This window comes from Hippichthys cyanospilos, chromosome 4 (genome assembly GCF_059441005.1).
Source record: "Hippichthys cyanospilos isolate Australia breed blue-spotted pipefish chromosome 4, RoL_Hcya_1.0, whole genome shotgun sequence".
NCBI lineage: Eukaryota > Metazoa > Chordata > Actinopteri > Syngnathiformes > Syngnathidae > Hippichthys > Hippichthys cyanospilos.
The window spans coordinates 23,378,712-23,392,688 of NC_142372.1; the positions used below are offsets into that span (position 1 = coordinate 23,378,712).

The following is a 13,977-nucleotide window of genomic DNA, read 5'->3' on the forward strand; positions in this document are numbered from 1 at the left end:
TTGTTACAATAATGCATAAATACTACAAAAAGACCACAGGAACTTGAAAATAAAAACACATTCCTATTGGCTTTTACGATACGTATATTCATAAGAGAGTTTAATATTACATTTGCATATCACACATTAGAACAAACCAGGTCATTTGACTCAAGGGAATTTAAATCCAGTGTTTGCTTGAATCTCTTTTTGGAAAATTTTGCTTGCCTTGTACCCGACTTGAGATAACGCTCCTTGTTATTGATGACCTGAATGTATTGGTCTGTACTGCTGTTCTGCTGATCACTGCTTGAAGCCAGGGAGGCGGAGTCAGACTCAGTAAGAGGGTGCTCCAAATTCGGTCTGCTCTTTGATTTGACATGCCTGCTTCTAGTCGGGGACTGGCCATGTCTTCCTGGAGAATTCACTTGGTGCCTGGTTCGGACCAGTAGTGGTTCTGCTTCTCGTATACTGTCCTGGGACCAGGAGTGGGAGTTTAAACCTCTGCATCGGATATCTCCTTCTTCCTCCTCATCTTCTCTGTCGGATCTGTACCACGCTCTACCTATGTGGCTCTCTACTCTGTCTCCAATGTAGAAGTGTGCTGGCTGGTGGAGGTCAGATAAAGAACAGGGTCGATGAGACTTCTCTAACATTGCCCTTCTCCTGCGTTTCCCCTCTTTCTCCTTCTCGTCTTCGTTCAGATTCTTTTGGGACGGGTGAGATCTGTGGGGGTGTGGCTGATGGTGTGGTGTGTAGCGCTTGATGTTGCATGGATAGAGCTCCAGGATCTCTGCTGGCTCCTCCTCCATGAGGTAATGGCGCGGTATCCGTGTGGCCGAGCGAAGCAGCTTCTTTCTGGGTTCATGTTCATTGACAATCACGTAGCGAGTGGCGTGATCGTGACGACCCCCATAGCTTTGAGCGGCAATGATCCCGGCTGGTTCAACAGGATGTATCGAATGTAAGGTCTTCCTGTACAGGGGGTCGGATTGAATGTTGTCAGAATATCTGGCTTGATGATTGCACGCCTTATGGTAGTAAGACTTGGAACGACAGGATCCACTCGGGCCTCCGAGGAATGGTGCGTGCCTGGTATGAGGAAGGACAATACATCAGAATCAGACCATAGTATTTGATTATTGTGGGGATTAAGTTTGACAAAATCATTGTCATACTGTAAGTGGAAATGAAACTACTAAGCTGGTCCAAGATTTGTGGAAAGCGCTGCACCACAACCACCATGCACCATAACAACCTTATTGTTATGTTTCCACAAATGTTCACATATCACTTTCAATTGCTGTCTATGTACTCAGGGTGCTCTTAAAATGTCTTAACAATCAACAAACAATTTATTACTCCATCCATCCATCCATCCAGCCATCCATCCATTATCTTCCGCTTATTCGGGGTCAGGTTGCGGGACCAGCAGCTTCAACAGGGAAGTACAGACCTTCTCCCTGGCTACTTCATCCGGCTCCTTCGGGGCAATCGCTGGGCATTCCCAGGCCAGCCAAGAGACATAGTCTTTCCAGCATGTCCTGGGTTGTCCCCGGGACCTCCTCTCCGTGGGGGGGGGCACTTAACACCTCGCTAGGGAGGCATCCTGACCAGATGCCCGAACCACCTCAACTGGCTCCTCTCAATGCGGAGGAGCAGTGGCTTGTCACTGAGTCCCTCCAGCATGACCAAGCTTTTCACCCTATCTATAAGGCAGAGCCCAACTCATTTCGGGCACTTGTTTCCGGGATCACCTTTTGGTCACGACCCACAGCGTGGGACCATAGGTGAGGGCAGGAAATTAGATCGACAGGTAAATAGAGAGCTTCACCTTATAGCTCAGATACAGAGTCAGCATCACAGCAGATGCTACACCGATCCACCTGTCGATCTCCCTGAACAAGACCCCAAGATACTTGAACTCTTCCATGTGGAACAAGACCTCATTCCCGATCCGGAGAGGGCATTCCATCCTTTTCCGACTGAGGGCCATAGCGTCAGATTTGGAGGTGCCGATCTTTATCCCAGCCGCTTCACACTTGGCTTCGGACCGCTCCAGTGAGAGTTGGAGGTGACGGCCTGAAGAAGGCAACAGCACCACAACATCCACAAATGGCAGAGATGCAATGCTGAGACTCCCAAACCAGACACCCTCAATGCTTTGGCTGCGCCGAGAGATTCTGTCCATAAAAGTAATGAACAGAATCGGTGGGCAAGATTTATTTTTATTTTTAATATTTCTATATTAAACTTTTTATCGTTTAAACGTTTTATCTAAAACACAATTTTAACATAAATAAAAAAACATTTATTAACAATTAGTGAAACAAAAATGAACACTTTTTATAAACTGCCTTTGAAATATATTGCTTTAATTGTAAAGAGACACCCTGTACTTTTGATTTAATGAATAAAGTAAAACAGAAGGACGGTTCTAAAATATATACAGGATATAATTTACACAATAAATATACTGCACGGCTAGCTGAAATTACAGTATGTCTTAAGTTATTGCATTTTATACATACAGTGGGCCCCCGGTTTACAAAATTAATACGTTTTACGGTTGGGATCATAACGTGAATTGGCCGTATGGCGGACAATCCAAACTTATGCTAAATAGCTAATGCATGTAAAACCAAAGGTCAAAACATTCAAATTGAATATACAAATTGAAAATTGGTATCAAAATAGTATAGTAAGTGATACGTATACAATATATAATATACATGTATACAATTGAATAATATCACAAATAAAAAATATGGAAAGGATGTATTTTTCTTTGAGTGAGTGATGAGCTTGTTATGGCCATATTCCCTAGTGAGGGTATTCTAGCCTAGCCTTCTTCTTCGTATTTCTTGATTATCTCAAGCTTCGTTCTCGTAAAAATGAACGTCTTACTTCTCTCTTTAACATCACAAGCAATCTTGGGACCCATGGCTAACCCTTTCAAGTTTAAATTAAGCAGTAAAATGCACAATAAATATGTTATTTTAAGCACTCAAGATGACATCCGGTCTTTAGCATGTGGCCATTTTGACCATGACGCGGACCAATAGCATTCCAGCATTGTAGTGTACCAGCATTGTAGCGACGTAAGCGGGTGACGCGTGTATAGACGTATGAGCATGGACACATCCAACATGGCGGTCACGCACGCCACTGGCCGCCATGTTGGATTTGTCATAAGCCAAAAGAAATTACATAAAGAGGGGACAAAAAAACATCACGGTCCACGTCGGAAGGTGAAAAAAATGCAAGGCAGGAACGACACTGGGGGTACACTGTATTTTTTTAAATGCTTCTTTTCATTTTTGAATTTTAAAATAGGTCACTTTGACCTGCAACATAACAGGAACATTAAAAACCAAGTAAGCTGTAAGAAACATAGTTCAAGCCCACAAGCAGCCACATCATGATTCCCCTCCCTTGCCCAACCTCCTCCACCACCACCACACCTCTTGCCTAGGGACTCTTGGAACCCGGACTGCTTTGAGGTCACCAACCAGATACTGATCTCAGACCTGACTGATTGATCCAAAGACCAAAGATTAGATTAGGACCATTCAAAAACATTTGAATGGTCCTCACCATATGCTAAAATTATGATAAATATAAATAATTATTCAAATGAAAATTTTGACATGGGGCACAAGGATATCCATAAAAAAAAGTTTGATGGTAGACAGTGTGGAAAAACAATATGCAATCGCTTATTTGATTGATTTTGACAGCGTTTACTTAAGGTAAAAAACGCTTACGTCTTTCTATTTTCTGTCGGCAGCTGAGAGGAAAATGTTTGGACAACACTGGATTTGATAATATGAGCACTGGAAGATGCCAGATCAGGCTACAATAAACTTACACAATCTGCCTTGCCTGGGGAGAGGACAATCCCTACTTTTTTCCCAGACTTATGTTATAGCCCCGGCTAGGGAAACGGCAGAATGGCTGAAGGGTGAGTTGTTTTTTTTACCTCCTCATTCCTTGGGGTTTCCTTTCCTATCTAAGATTTCAGAGTGCCGCATCGCAGCTGAATGCCGACAGACCCTGATGTTCTGAATTCCACTGTTAGTTATTGTTTTTGTTTGCCTCTTGGACAATTGCAGCCTATTTAACTGAGTTTCATTGCCTTGTACTTGTGCGGCTGTAATTAGAATAAAGATTTATCTATCTATCTAGCGAGCCTGTGGAAGAATACCCACCACGTCTCCAAGATCATCGGGACACGCAAACCCCTCCACTACAGTAAGCTGATGACTCAGAGAGGAGTGTAAATACATTCTAGTAAAACCATATACTGATCCACACTTATCATGGAAAGACATTTCAGAACCATCCACCGCATGTGAAAGGTTTTGGATAAGCGCAACAGAAAAGAAGTAGCTCCACCCAAAAATTGGCGACCTTGAGGGTTGCTGAAGATGAACCGCAATATTGTAGCAAAGCCGAACTGCACAAGACAATCAAAATGTGTTACAATTTAAGTTAAAATTCAAAATATCACAGTTTACGTTGGGTGGCTTTGTGTAAAAATATACATCGCTCTGACACCTGTTAAATACAGGCTCCAGCCTATGTTTGGGGAGTGCAGCAGGACTTCTGGAGGATCCGGCAACAGCTCTATTCAGCTCTCCCCGAGATGCAGACTGAGTTATAGTGCGAATGCTGTTACTACGCTGCCCAGGTGTTTGGGGGTTTGTGACACTGCCGTTTCGTTGTGGGGAGGGAGTTTGGATGGATGGATCCTGGCTTGTAATATCACTCTCCTGTTCTTCTGGCTTTTGTTCCCCCACTTCTTCACCTGGAGCCTGATGTCTTGCTAAAAAATTGTCAAATATTACAGTGACATTGAGACAACGTGCTCCACAAATTCATAAATGCACATTCAATAAAACAAACATCAAAGAGCAATACACACCTGCAGCAATCTGGAACACTTTCTTTTTATCGTCTGTGCGCTCCTAAAGAGAGTAGTAGAAAGATACTATTACCTTTTCCTTTCATCAACTTCTTCCATCAAATGTATGTTGTCCATTTCACTGCAGGGTTTTAAACTCAAGTGGTTTTCATTGAGTTTGCATTGAAACACTCACATGGGCAACATTGGGCTGTTATGGCTACTTCTAAAGTACAGATAGACTAATACATTGATGTTATTGTGGATAATTGGGTCATTAATGGTGTGAAGACTGAGGCCTTCACACCTATTATTCTCCACCAACTTCATCGTGTGACTGCTGAGGTACAGTAATTCACATGTCATTAATACCATTGACTTGATAATTATTGTTTGAAGCCTGCGATTACCCATTACCTGGAACGCTTATTATCACAAGGGTTGCAGATGTACTGGAGCCTATCCCAGCTGTCCTTAATCAGTAAACGGGTACACCCTGAATCTGTTCCCAGCCAATCAAAGGGCACACAAGGACAAAAGAAAAATCACATTCACACCTAAGGAAAAGGACAGCAGGGACAGCTGAAGCATTGAGGGGAACCAGTTCGGTCAGGCAATGAGCAACTCTAACTGTTGTGTTTCATAGCCATGTGGGCAACGGCTGGGATGACGATCAGCACCTGCGAATCTGAAAATCTATGGTCCTCAGTCGGAAAAGGTTGAGTTACGTCTCTGGGTCGGGAATTAGGACCAGTCCCAAGTGATGGCATTGGAGTATCTTAGGGTCTTGTTCACGACTAAGGGCAGGGTGGAACTGGTGATCAACAAGAGGATTGGTGCAGTGTCTGCTGAGGATGTATCGCGGATGTATCGTGCGTTTCAGTAAAGAAGGAGGTCAGCCAAAAAAACGGCTCTCCGAATTTACCGGTCGATCTACATTCCCACCCTTACCTATGGCCACAAGCTGTGGGTCATGACAGAAAGAAGAAAACCCCAGATACAAGCGGCTGCAATGAGTTTTCTCAGCAGGGAGTCTGTGCTCTCTTTTAGAGAAAGGTTGAGAAGCTTCGTCATCCAGGAAGGACTTGTAGAAAGGCAAGCCAGCTGACATGCCAGGGGATTCAGTTAGTGTGTGTGTGTCCTGGATGCCCCCCTGGTTAGGTGCTCCAGGCATGTCGCACTGAGAGGGGACAACCCAGGACACGCTGGAGACTATGTCTCTTGGATGACCTGGGGATGCCTGGGGATTTTTTGAGGACAAAGTGGTAGTGCAGAGAGAAGGATTCTTGACTGTGGCGCCCTGCCCCCTCCGGCGGCCATGATGAGCAAAATATTAGGCATACCCCAGATTCTCATAGTGCTTCCTCCAAGAGGCACTGTTGGATAAAACATTACGCACACTACTACTACAGTACAACCACTGCTACTTCTGTACAGGTACAACAAGTACTCCTACAATTATCACAACAAGTAGAACTAATACTACTTTGTCTACTACTACTATGGAGTACCACTATTCCAAATGAAAGATTTTTCAAGTTTAAAACTTTAATATTATCAGTCAATTGGTGAGGGACTCACCGTCTGGAGCTGCAGCATCAATTGGTTGTTGGTGAATTTTAGAGATCTGGCAATGGCCTGGAGGTAGTATATCAGCATGCTAAAACAAAAACAGATGATTGTATCATAGTACTTGTTTCCTTCTGCGTGTGTGCATGAGTGTGCGTGTGCATGTGAGCATATGGTCTTACAAAAGAAGCAGTAGTGCCGGTAACACTACAACAGGGCTGGTGATGTAACTCATCACTTTACTGAACCACAGGGGAAAGTCACTGGCCACTGTTTCAGATATGATGTCATAGATTTTCTCTTGACCACTGCAACATATAGTTTTATTCTTGAGTCATCACATTGTGAAACAGTATACTGTTCTCATCCTTAAATCCCTGTTGCAACAGCGAACACACACAGGCACATACTGGAAAACCAGGACTTCACATGTTGCAATTAAGTTTTTTTGCAAAGCCTCTTCACACACACACATGCTCATGTAGTTGTATCCCCTAAGTAAAAATATTGTGTTTCAACTAAGGGGGGGTTAAGACAGTGCTTGCCAAAGACGGTTTCCCATTTCGCTCTGATACCAATGTTTTGTCACAATACTGTTGCTAAAATATGCAAATTCGAGAAATGATTTATGTAAAAAAAAAAAAAAAAAAAAAAAAAAGAGTTCTCCTTACCTGAATGGCCCACAGTGTTGTGATGGTCGGTATCTTACAATGGCAAATATGGTGGGCAGCATACACAGGAAGAGCATAAAAAGCAACATCGCCAAGTAGAAATTATTTGATCTGCAATGAATAGAGTGCAAGATTGATCATCATTTTGAGCATTAAAATGATGCAAAAAGGACCATGGAAATCACTACACCTCAGACAAAATGAAATGAGATTTAAAAAAAATAAATCCTTCAATATGCTGGTTCTCAAAACGCTGTTCATGCGTTGTTGCTTAGATCAGATAAGATGAGACATCTGTACATTCATACACACATATATCATATTTTCCGGACTATAAGCCACACTGGAATATAGGCCACAGCAGCAAAATTGAGCAAAAAAAACATCTTTTGTTACAGATAAACTGCACTGGACTACAAGTCGCAGGTATATGGTGGTAATATGAAACTGATTTTTTTTTAAATATACAGTGGACCCCCGTGTTACAATGTCCCTGATTTACATTAGTTTTTTCATCCCCTCTTTATGACTTTTTTCCCAGATTTACGACAAAAACAACTGTCATCAGGGGTTCGCTGTATTTGTGTTGTTTTGCCTCTATCTGCTGGCGTCTTCCATGCAACGCGTGACTACAATGCTGGTCAGCTATTGGTCGGCGTCTCCTCACGGAGATGGTGGTCTACTATTGGTTGCCATCACTTGTTTCAAAATGGCGGAACGATACAGTTTTGTCTGATTGTGAGTGGTTACAAAACCGTATTCATAGTGCATTTTACTGTTTAATTCAAACTTGTAAGGGTTAGCCATGGGTCCCAAGATTGCTGGTGATGTTAAAGAGAGAAGTAAGAAGATGATTTATATGGAAACGATGCTGGAGATAACCCTTATTAGGGAATATGGGCATAACAAGCACTGCTCAAATGTAAATAAATTCTTTCTATATTTTATATTCATGATGTTATTTAATTGTATACATGTATATCATTTATACGTAGCACTTACTATACTATTTTGGTACCAATTTTTAATATGTATGTACAATTTTGATGTTTTTACCTGGAGTTCTAAACGCATTAGCTATTTAACATAGGTTTGGATTGCCCATCATGCGATGAATTCGCCTTACGACCCAACCGCGGAACGGATTAATGTCGTAACACGGGGTCCCACTGTACTTTTTAAAATATTCTACCAACTGCAACATCCTCTCTTTAACAGACTGAACATGCCTGCATATTAAGTCCCAACACTATATTTATTGAAAACGTATGCTTGGATATTACCAACAGAATACAGAGTTAAATAGCACTTCAAACTCGTAATCAAAACTTCGATCGCATTCTGTCTCCCGTTGTTTAGTTGATAGATTATTTTTGTGAACATTGCACGCACTGCAAATAAATACAGTAATATATACAATCATAAATTTATAAATCATATATAATCATATATACTGTATACCGTATATCAAATTTACAGTTCACAAACTTTTATACAAGATCTTATTCAATTTTGACATTTTGTTTTTTTAAATACATTTAATTATGTATTTTAAAATTCTTTTGGAGCCCAGCCATTGATTCAAATCTTTTTATATGTATTTCATAGTAAACTGACTCCTTGAACACACATTTACTTGACTGGTGGGAAAGACTAGCATATAAACCACACTGGACTATAAACCGCAGGGGTCAAATCATGATGAAAAAGTCGCGGCTTATAGTCCAAAAAATACGTTATGTCTCCAAAAATAAAAACTGAAATTTTCATATACTCTCTAATTCTAGCACTTTATTTCTTGTGTAAAGTGTAAAAAATATACATAAGGACAGTTACAGCTATTTGAATGTTGCCAGGTTGAAATCCGCTTTTGAAATTCTGACCCATACATACACAAACAACTCCGATCAACCACCTCAACAACTTCAGGAGGGAAGCACAGACTTCCCTCTCCCGGGCCACTTCATCCAGCTCCTCCGGGGGAATCTCCAGGCGTTCTCATGACACAGTCTCACCAGCGTGTCCTGGGTCATCCCTGATTCAGTGGAATTGATCCACACCCATTTCATATTCATGAATGAATTCCAATGACGTCCACCCCACATACGTGGAGTGCCGTATTTGATTGCCAGCACCTCAGTCAAAATACACCAAAATCTTGCAACACCTCTTGGGGGACGGGTCGACCATTTTTTTCCCCGAGTCTAAATCTCTGGCACGAAAACGGCAAAAAGTCTTTTTTTACCGCGTACCAACTGCAGTTACCAAATTGTTGGATGAGTTGAGGGCTGAAGGAACTCGGAGGCGCAGCACATCCTCAAGCACAAAGGACAGGACTTAATCCGGCATGAAAATAAATGTATGCCCATTATTATGACAAGCCCATGAGTGCCAAGTACCAAAATAAGGCTGTATATACAAAAAAAATATATGGCACACTAAAATGTGTCTGTTCTAGTACAATCAAACACCTGACCTGGATGCTTTGAAGACCTGCTGATGGGGAACATTACAGGTGAGGACTGCCCAGCTCCTGAGATACATTAGTCCAATAAGCTTCAACACGTTAAAGGCAGGAAGACAAGGGGAGAAAAAAGCTCCCATCCTGCAAGAAAGAAAGGTTATTTACACTCTGCTGGGTGATATCCGGAAAGGAAATCCATAAAGTTCATTGCTGCATGATGACAGTTCTGAAATTGGATGATGAAACCTGGTGGGGCCGGGCACAGATGTGGAAGTGAGACAAAGAGGGTTTTTTTTTTTTTTTTTTTTTAACAGTATCACATATACTGATCAACACTGGACATTGAAACAGAACATCAATTGCAGTCAAGCAACCGTATCAAATGATATTATAAAATTTTCCACTCACCAGATCATCCCTTGGTTATAAATTAAGTGTAGGACATTCTCTGCTATTTTGAATTCCCCATATTCAGGCTGAAAATACAAGTGAATACAAATGAATAAAAGTATGGTTTCAAAAAAATTCTTTACCATAAGAATGCCAGAATCACAACCGTGTGTTATGCTCCCTAGTGGACGTGATTGTTGATTGCAGTCTACATAGTTCCAAGACACATCTTCCTAGTGTGCATATTTGCTTACTGCAGTCCAGTGCCGTAAGAACAAACGCTAGACATTGTGGTGCGCGATCACGTTATTTTGACTCATGCTTGTCTACTTGATTTAATTCATTTTTTTTGTAAACTTAAATCATCTGAGATTTAAATAAAGACTGTGAAATTTAGATTTTGCTCCTAGTTTAAAGCCAATCTGTAGAGAGAACTGATTAATTGTATTTTTTAGATTTTTTTTTTGTGGGATGACGCAGGACTTTATTTGTCATTTAACCAATATACCTACATTATGTGCCAAAGTTTAACCCAAGTGCCCTTTACGTATCGCTAAAAAATCTGCCAGTTTTAATTGATATAAAGACAATAAAATTAAGAGAAAACAGGATTAACTGTGTTCAACTTACAAACTTGCTTTCCAAATCCCAACAGCAACAGTCACTGAGGTAACGAACCACCAAGCCTCTGATGAAATCAATAAGCAGGATGCTTGCCACTGTAAAGATCATGTCGATGATGGACAGCTTCAGCATTTCCTGGAAATATGGCACATGGTTTAAACATGAAGGGATAAAGTAGTTATACACCAAACAAGTATTAAATTATCCATTTCTTTCAAATGTTGTCACGCAAATCAAATTATTAATCCATTTATACTGCGGCAAATGTCTTTAAAAAGCTTCATTTATCATTGGATCATCACTCATTATCTAAATTAAACTACTTAACATAACTTCTTTAAAAGATCAATACATTTTCTTTGGGGAGGGTGTGTTGGGGGTTCCGAGGGTCATATTACAGTTTTAAGAAAACATCATCCCTACTAGCAATTTTGTGATGCAGGCTCCATAGCTCGGGTAATTTGATCCAGATTTCACAATTGGCAGCAAAGAATGCATTCAAAGGTTCAGATGGATAAATGGATGCCTAAGCTACAATGGAAGCTGAGCTCTTTTCTGTATCCTCTATTGTTCACATGATAAATTGTAAGTATTGAAAAAAAAACTAACATATTCACACTAATGTAGCGTCTTTCATAAACCTACGAAATGCATATGCAAACTCCATGCAGAAATGCTGAGATTCAAAATGCAATTCTATAATTACTAAGAAATATTCAAATTGATCATTTGTAGTGCACCTGGAAAGTATTCACAGTGCTTCACTTTTTCTACTTTTTGCCATCTTGCAACCTCATTTCAAATTGTATCGTTTTTTTTGAGAGTCTATCAAAAATAGAAAACTAAGAAGTATATTTACATGAATATTTACAACCTTTGCTTAGTACTTTATTAATCTTCCTTCAGCAGCAATTACAGCCTGAAGTCTCTTTGATTATGATGCCATAAGTTTGACACATATTTTCAGGCAGTTCTACCATTCTTCTTTGCAGTAAGTGTCAAGCTCCATCGGGTTGGATGGCAAATGTCTGCACCAAGCCATTTTCAGGTCTCTGAGATGTTCAATCGATTTGAAGTCAGGGCTATGGCTAGGTTACTCCAGGACTGTCACAGAGAGGTTCTGAAGCCAATCCTTTGAGATCTTGGCTGTGTGGAGCAGGTAATTGTCCTGATGAAAATGAACCATTGCAGCAGTCTAAGGTCAACAATGTTCCTTCTTCTATAGTGTTTAGTCTGCCAATTCCTGCAGCTGAAAAGCATCCCTGTAGCATTATGCTGCCACCACCATGCTTCACTGTAGGGATGGCATTGGCCTGGTGATGAGCGAGCAATGCCAGCTTTACTTCAAACATGATCCATTGAATTCACATCAAAAAGTTCAATCTCTGTCTGTGTTGCCATGTTCCTTTTCCTAAAGAATGGCTTCATTTCTCTACTATACAGGCCTGATTGGTGGACTGCTGCAAAGATTAGCCTTCTGGAAGGCTCTCCTATCCACAGGCAGCCGGCTGTAGGAAGAGTCATTGTGATTCCAAATGTTTTTCATTTACAAATAATGGAAGCTACTGTGCTCAATGAGACCTTCAAAGCAGCAGATTCCCCCTGATTTGTACCTCAAGACAATCTCTCTCAAGACCTCAAGACAATGTCTCTCAAGTCTTCAATTCCTTTGACTTGATGCTTAGTGTTTGTACTCTGAGATGCACAGGTGTGTGCCTTTCCAAATCATGTCCAGTTTACCGAAAGTGGACTCAAATAAAGCTTCAGAAACATTTCAAGGATTATCAGAGGAAAATATAAGATGCACATGAGCTCAATATTGAGCTTCATGGCAAAAGCTATGAATGTTTATGATTCTTAATAAATTCAAGAATATAAAAAAAAAACCCATATTGTTATAGTGGGATATTGTGTGTAGACTTTTAAGGGAAGAGATTCATTTCATAGAATTTGGAACGAGCCTGACAAAATGTTGTAAAACTGAAGTGCTGTGAACACTTTCCTAATGCGGTATCTATCAAGCAGACCGATTTCAAAGCCACTTATCTTGTTCAAGGTCGCAAGGAAGCTGAAGCCTAACCCACCTGACAACGGGTAATCATAAAGACTGACAACAGCTGTATATTAGCTTTATGGATATGTCATGTAGTGACTGTAACAATGTCACAAACGTAACCTGCCCAACGTAGGTTTCCCAGCATTGGTCCTGCTGAGAGCGAGTGTTCTTTTCGAATTGAGCTGTCTGGTTAGAAAAGGTCTCGGAGCTCCCTCTGTTTCTGCCAGAAGCATCCAGAATTGTGGCAATGGTCGCTATTGTGCTGTTGTGATGTAAGTTCTCAGACGCCAGGGTAGACAGGCTGTAGGCAGCAGGCTGTGCGCTCGTTGCAAGGTAGGAGTTGGTGTCAGACCAGTTTGCTGGACTCACTGGAATCTGTGAAACATCCATATACAGTCTTTGTCACCTCAATGTCTTAATCTTCCACAATTTGCTTAAGAAAATGTATCATCGTATTAGTCTTACCCTTACAGAATGAGATGCAAGAATTTTACTTTTTCAATCCAATCAACTAGTTGTTCACCACTCTTACCTGTCAGCGTGCTCCTTGGTTCACTGCCCCAATAGTGAAATTTAAAGGTATATTGGAATATAAAAAATCTTAAATGATGTAAAAAGGAAATTTTCAGGAAAGATTCAAAACTGGAAAAAAAATATAATTAGTGAACATAGTTATTTGTCAACCTTCAAGAAAGTAAATGTGTTTTTCATTTGACAATAATATTTCAGAATTAAAAACTTGAAAAATATGGATGAACTATAAACCTTGGGTTCTTTTGTTTTTGGATGACAAATGTATACCATTTACATAATTTAGTGAAATTGTTACATTTAGGTTTAGCAGATATCGAGGTATGATTCAAATTGTGTGAACGATTTGATAGGCAAATGTATGTTCAGCATGTTCAGGAAAAATATCTTATATCAGTGTAACCAATGTAATTGTTTCACTGAAAACATCATTGTGTAGCCATTTTATTTAAAAGTGAAATGGGAACGTATCATATACAGTATTTCTCCGTGTAGTCGAGCTCATGTATAAGCCCCCCCGCCCCTTTATTTTTAACTTCAATTTGGGTGAATTTTAGAAAAACATTGAGTGTTTAAAAATGTACAAAGCCATTACAAAGGCTGTCAGAGCGATTATCCAGAAATCGAGAATACTGAGAACAGTGGCAAATCATCCCAGCAAGTGGTTCCCCAATAGAGATCACTCCAAGAGTGTGATAATGACTCATCCACCAGGTCACAAAAGAACTTAAAAAATATCCCAACAAAATAGCAGACCTTGCGGGCCTCAGTTAAAGTCTGTGTTCAA

The 13,977-nt window shown here is 40.5% G+C and overlaps 1 protein-coding gene across 1 annotated transcript in view; it reads right to left on the reverse strand.

Annotated features, from left to right (window-relative positions):
- The window catches only part of tmc3 (transmembrane channel like 3), a 43,021-nt gene continuing 29,044 nt past the window's right edge, over positions 1 to 13,977 (reverse strand). The window contains exons 13-22 of the mRNA XM_088413307.1: positions 12,780 to 13,034; positions 10,610 to 10,738; positions 9,998 to 10,065; positions 9,602 to 9,730; positions 7,126 to 7,236; positions 6,637 to 6,762; positions 6,467 to 6,545; positions 4,907 to 4,949; positions 4,540 to 4,807; positions 1 to 1,071 (exon numbers count right to left, since the gene is read on the reverse strand). Of these exons, the coding sequence (XP_088269433.1) occupies positions 120 to 1,071; positions 4,540 to 4,807; positions 4,907 to 4,949; positions 6,467 to 6,545; positions 6,637 to 6,762; positions 7,126 to 7,236; positions 9,602 to 9,730; positions 9,998 to 10,065; positions 10,610 to 10,738; positions 12,780 to 13,034 (2,160 nt within the window). The 3' untranslated portion in view covers positions 1 to 119. The remainder of the gene's footprint in view (positions 1,072 to 4,539; positions 4,808 to 4,906; positions 4,950 to 6,466; positions 6,546 to 6,636; positions 6,763 to 7,125; positions 7,237 to 9,601; positions 9,731 to 9,997; positions 10,066 to 10,609; positions 10,739 to 12,779; positions 13,035 to 13,977) is intronic.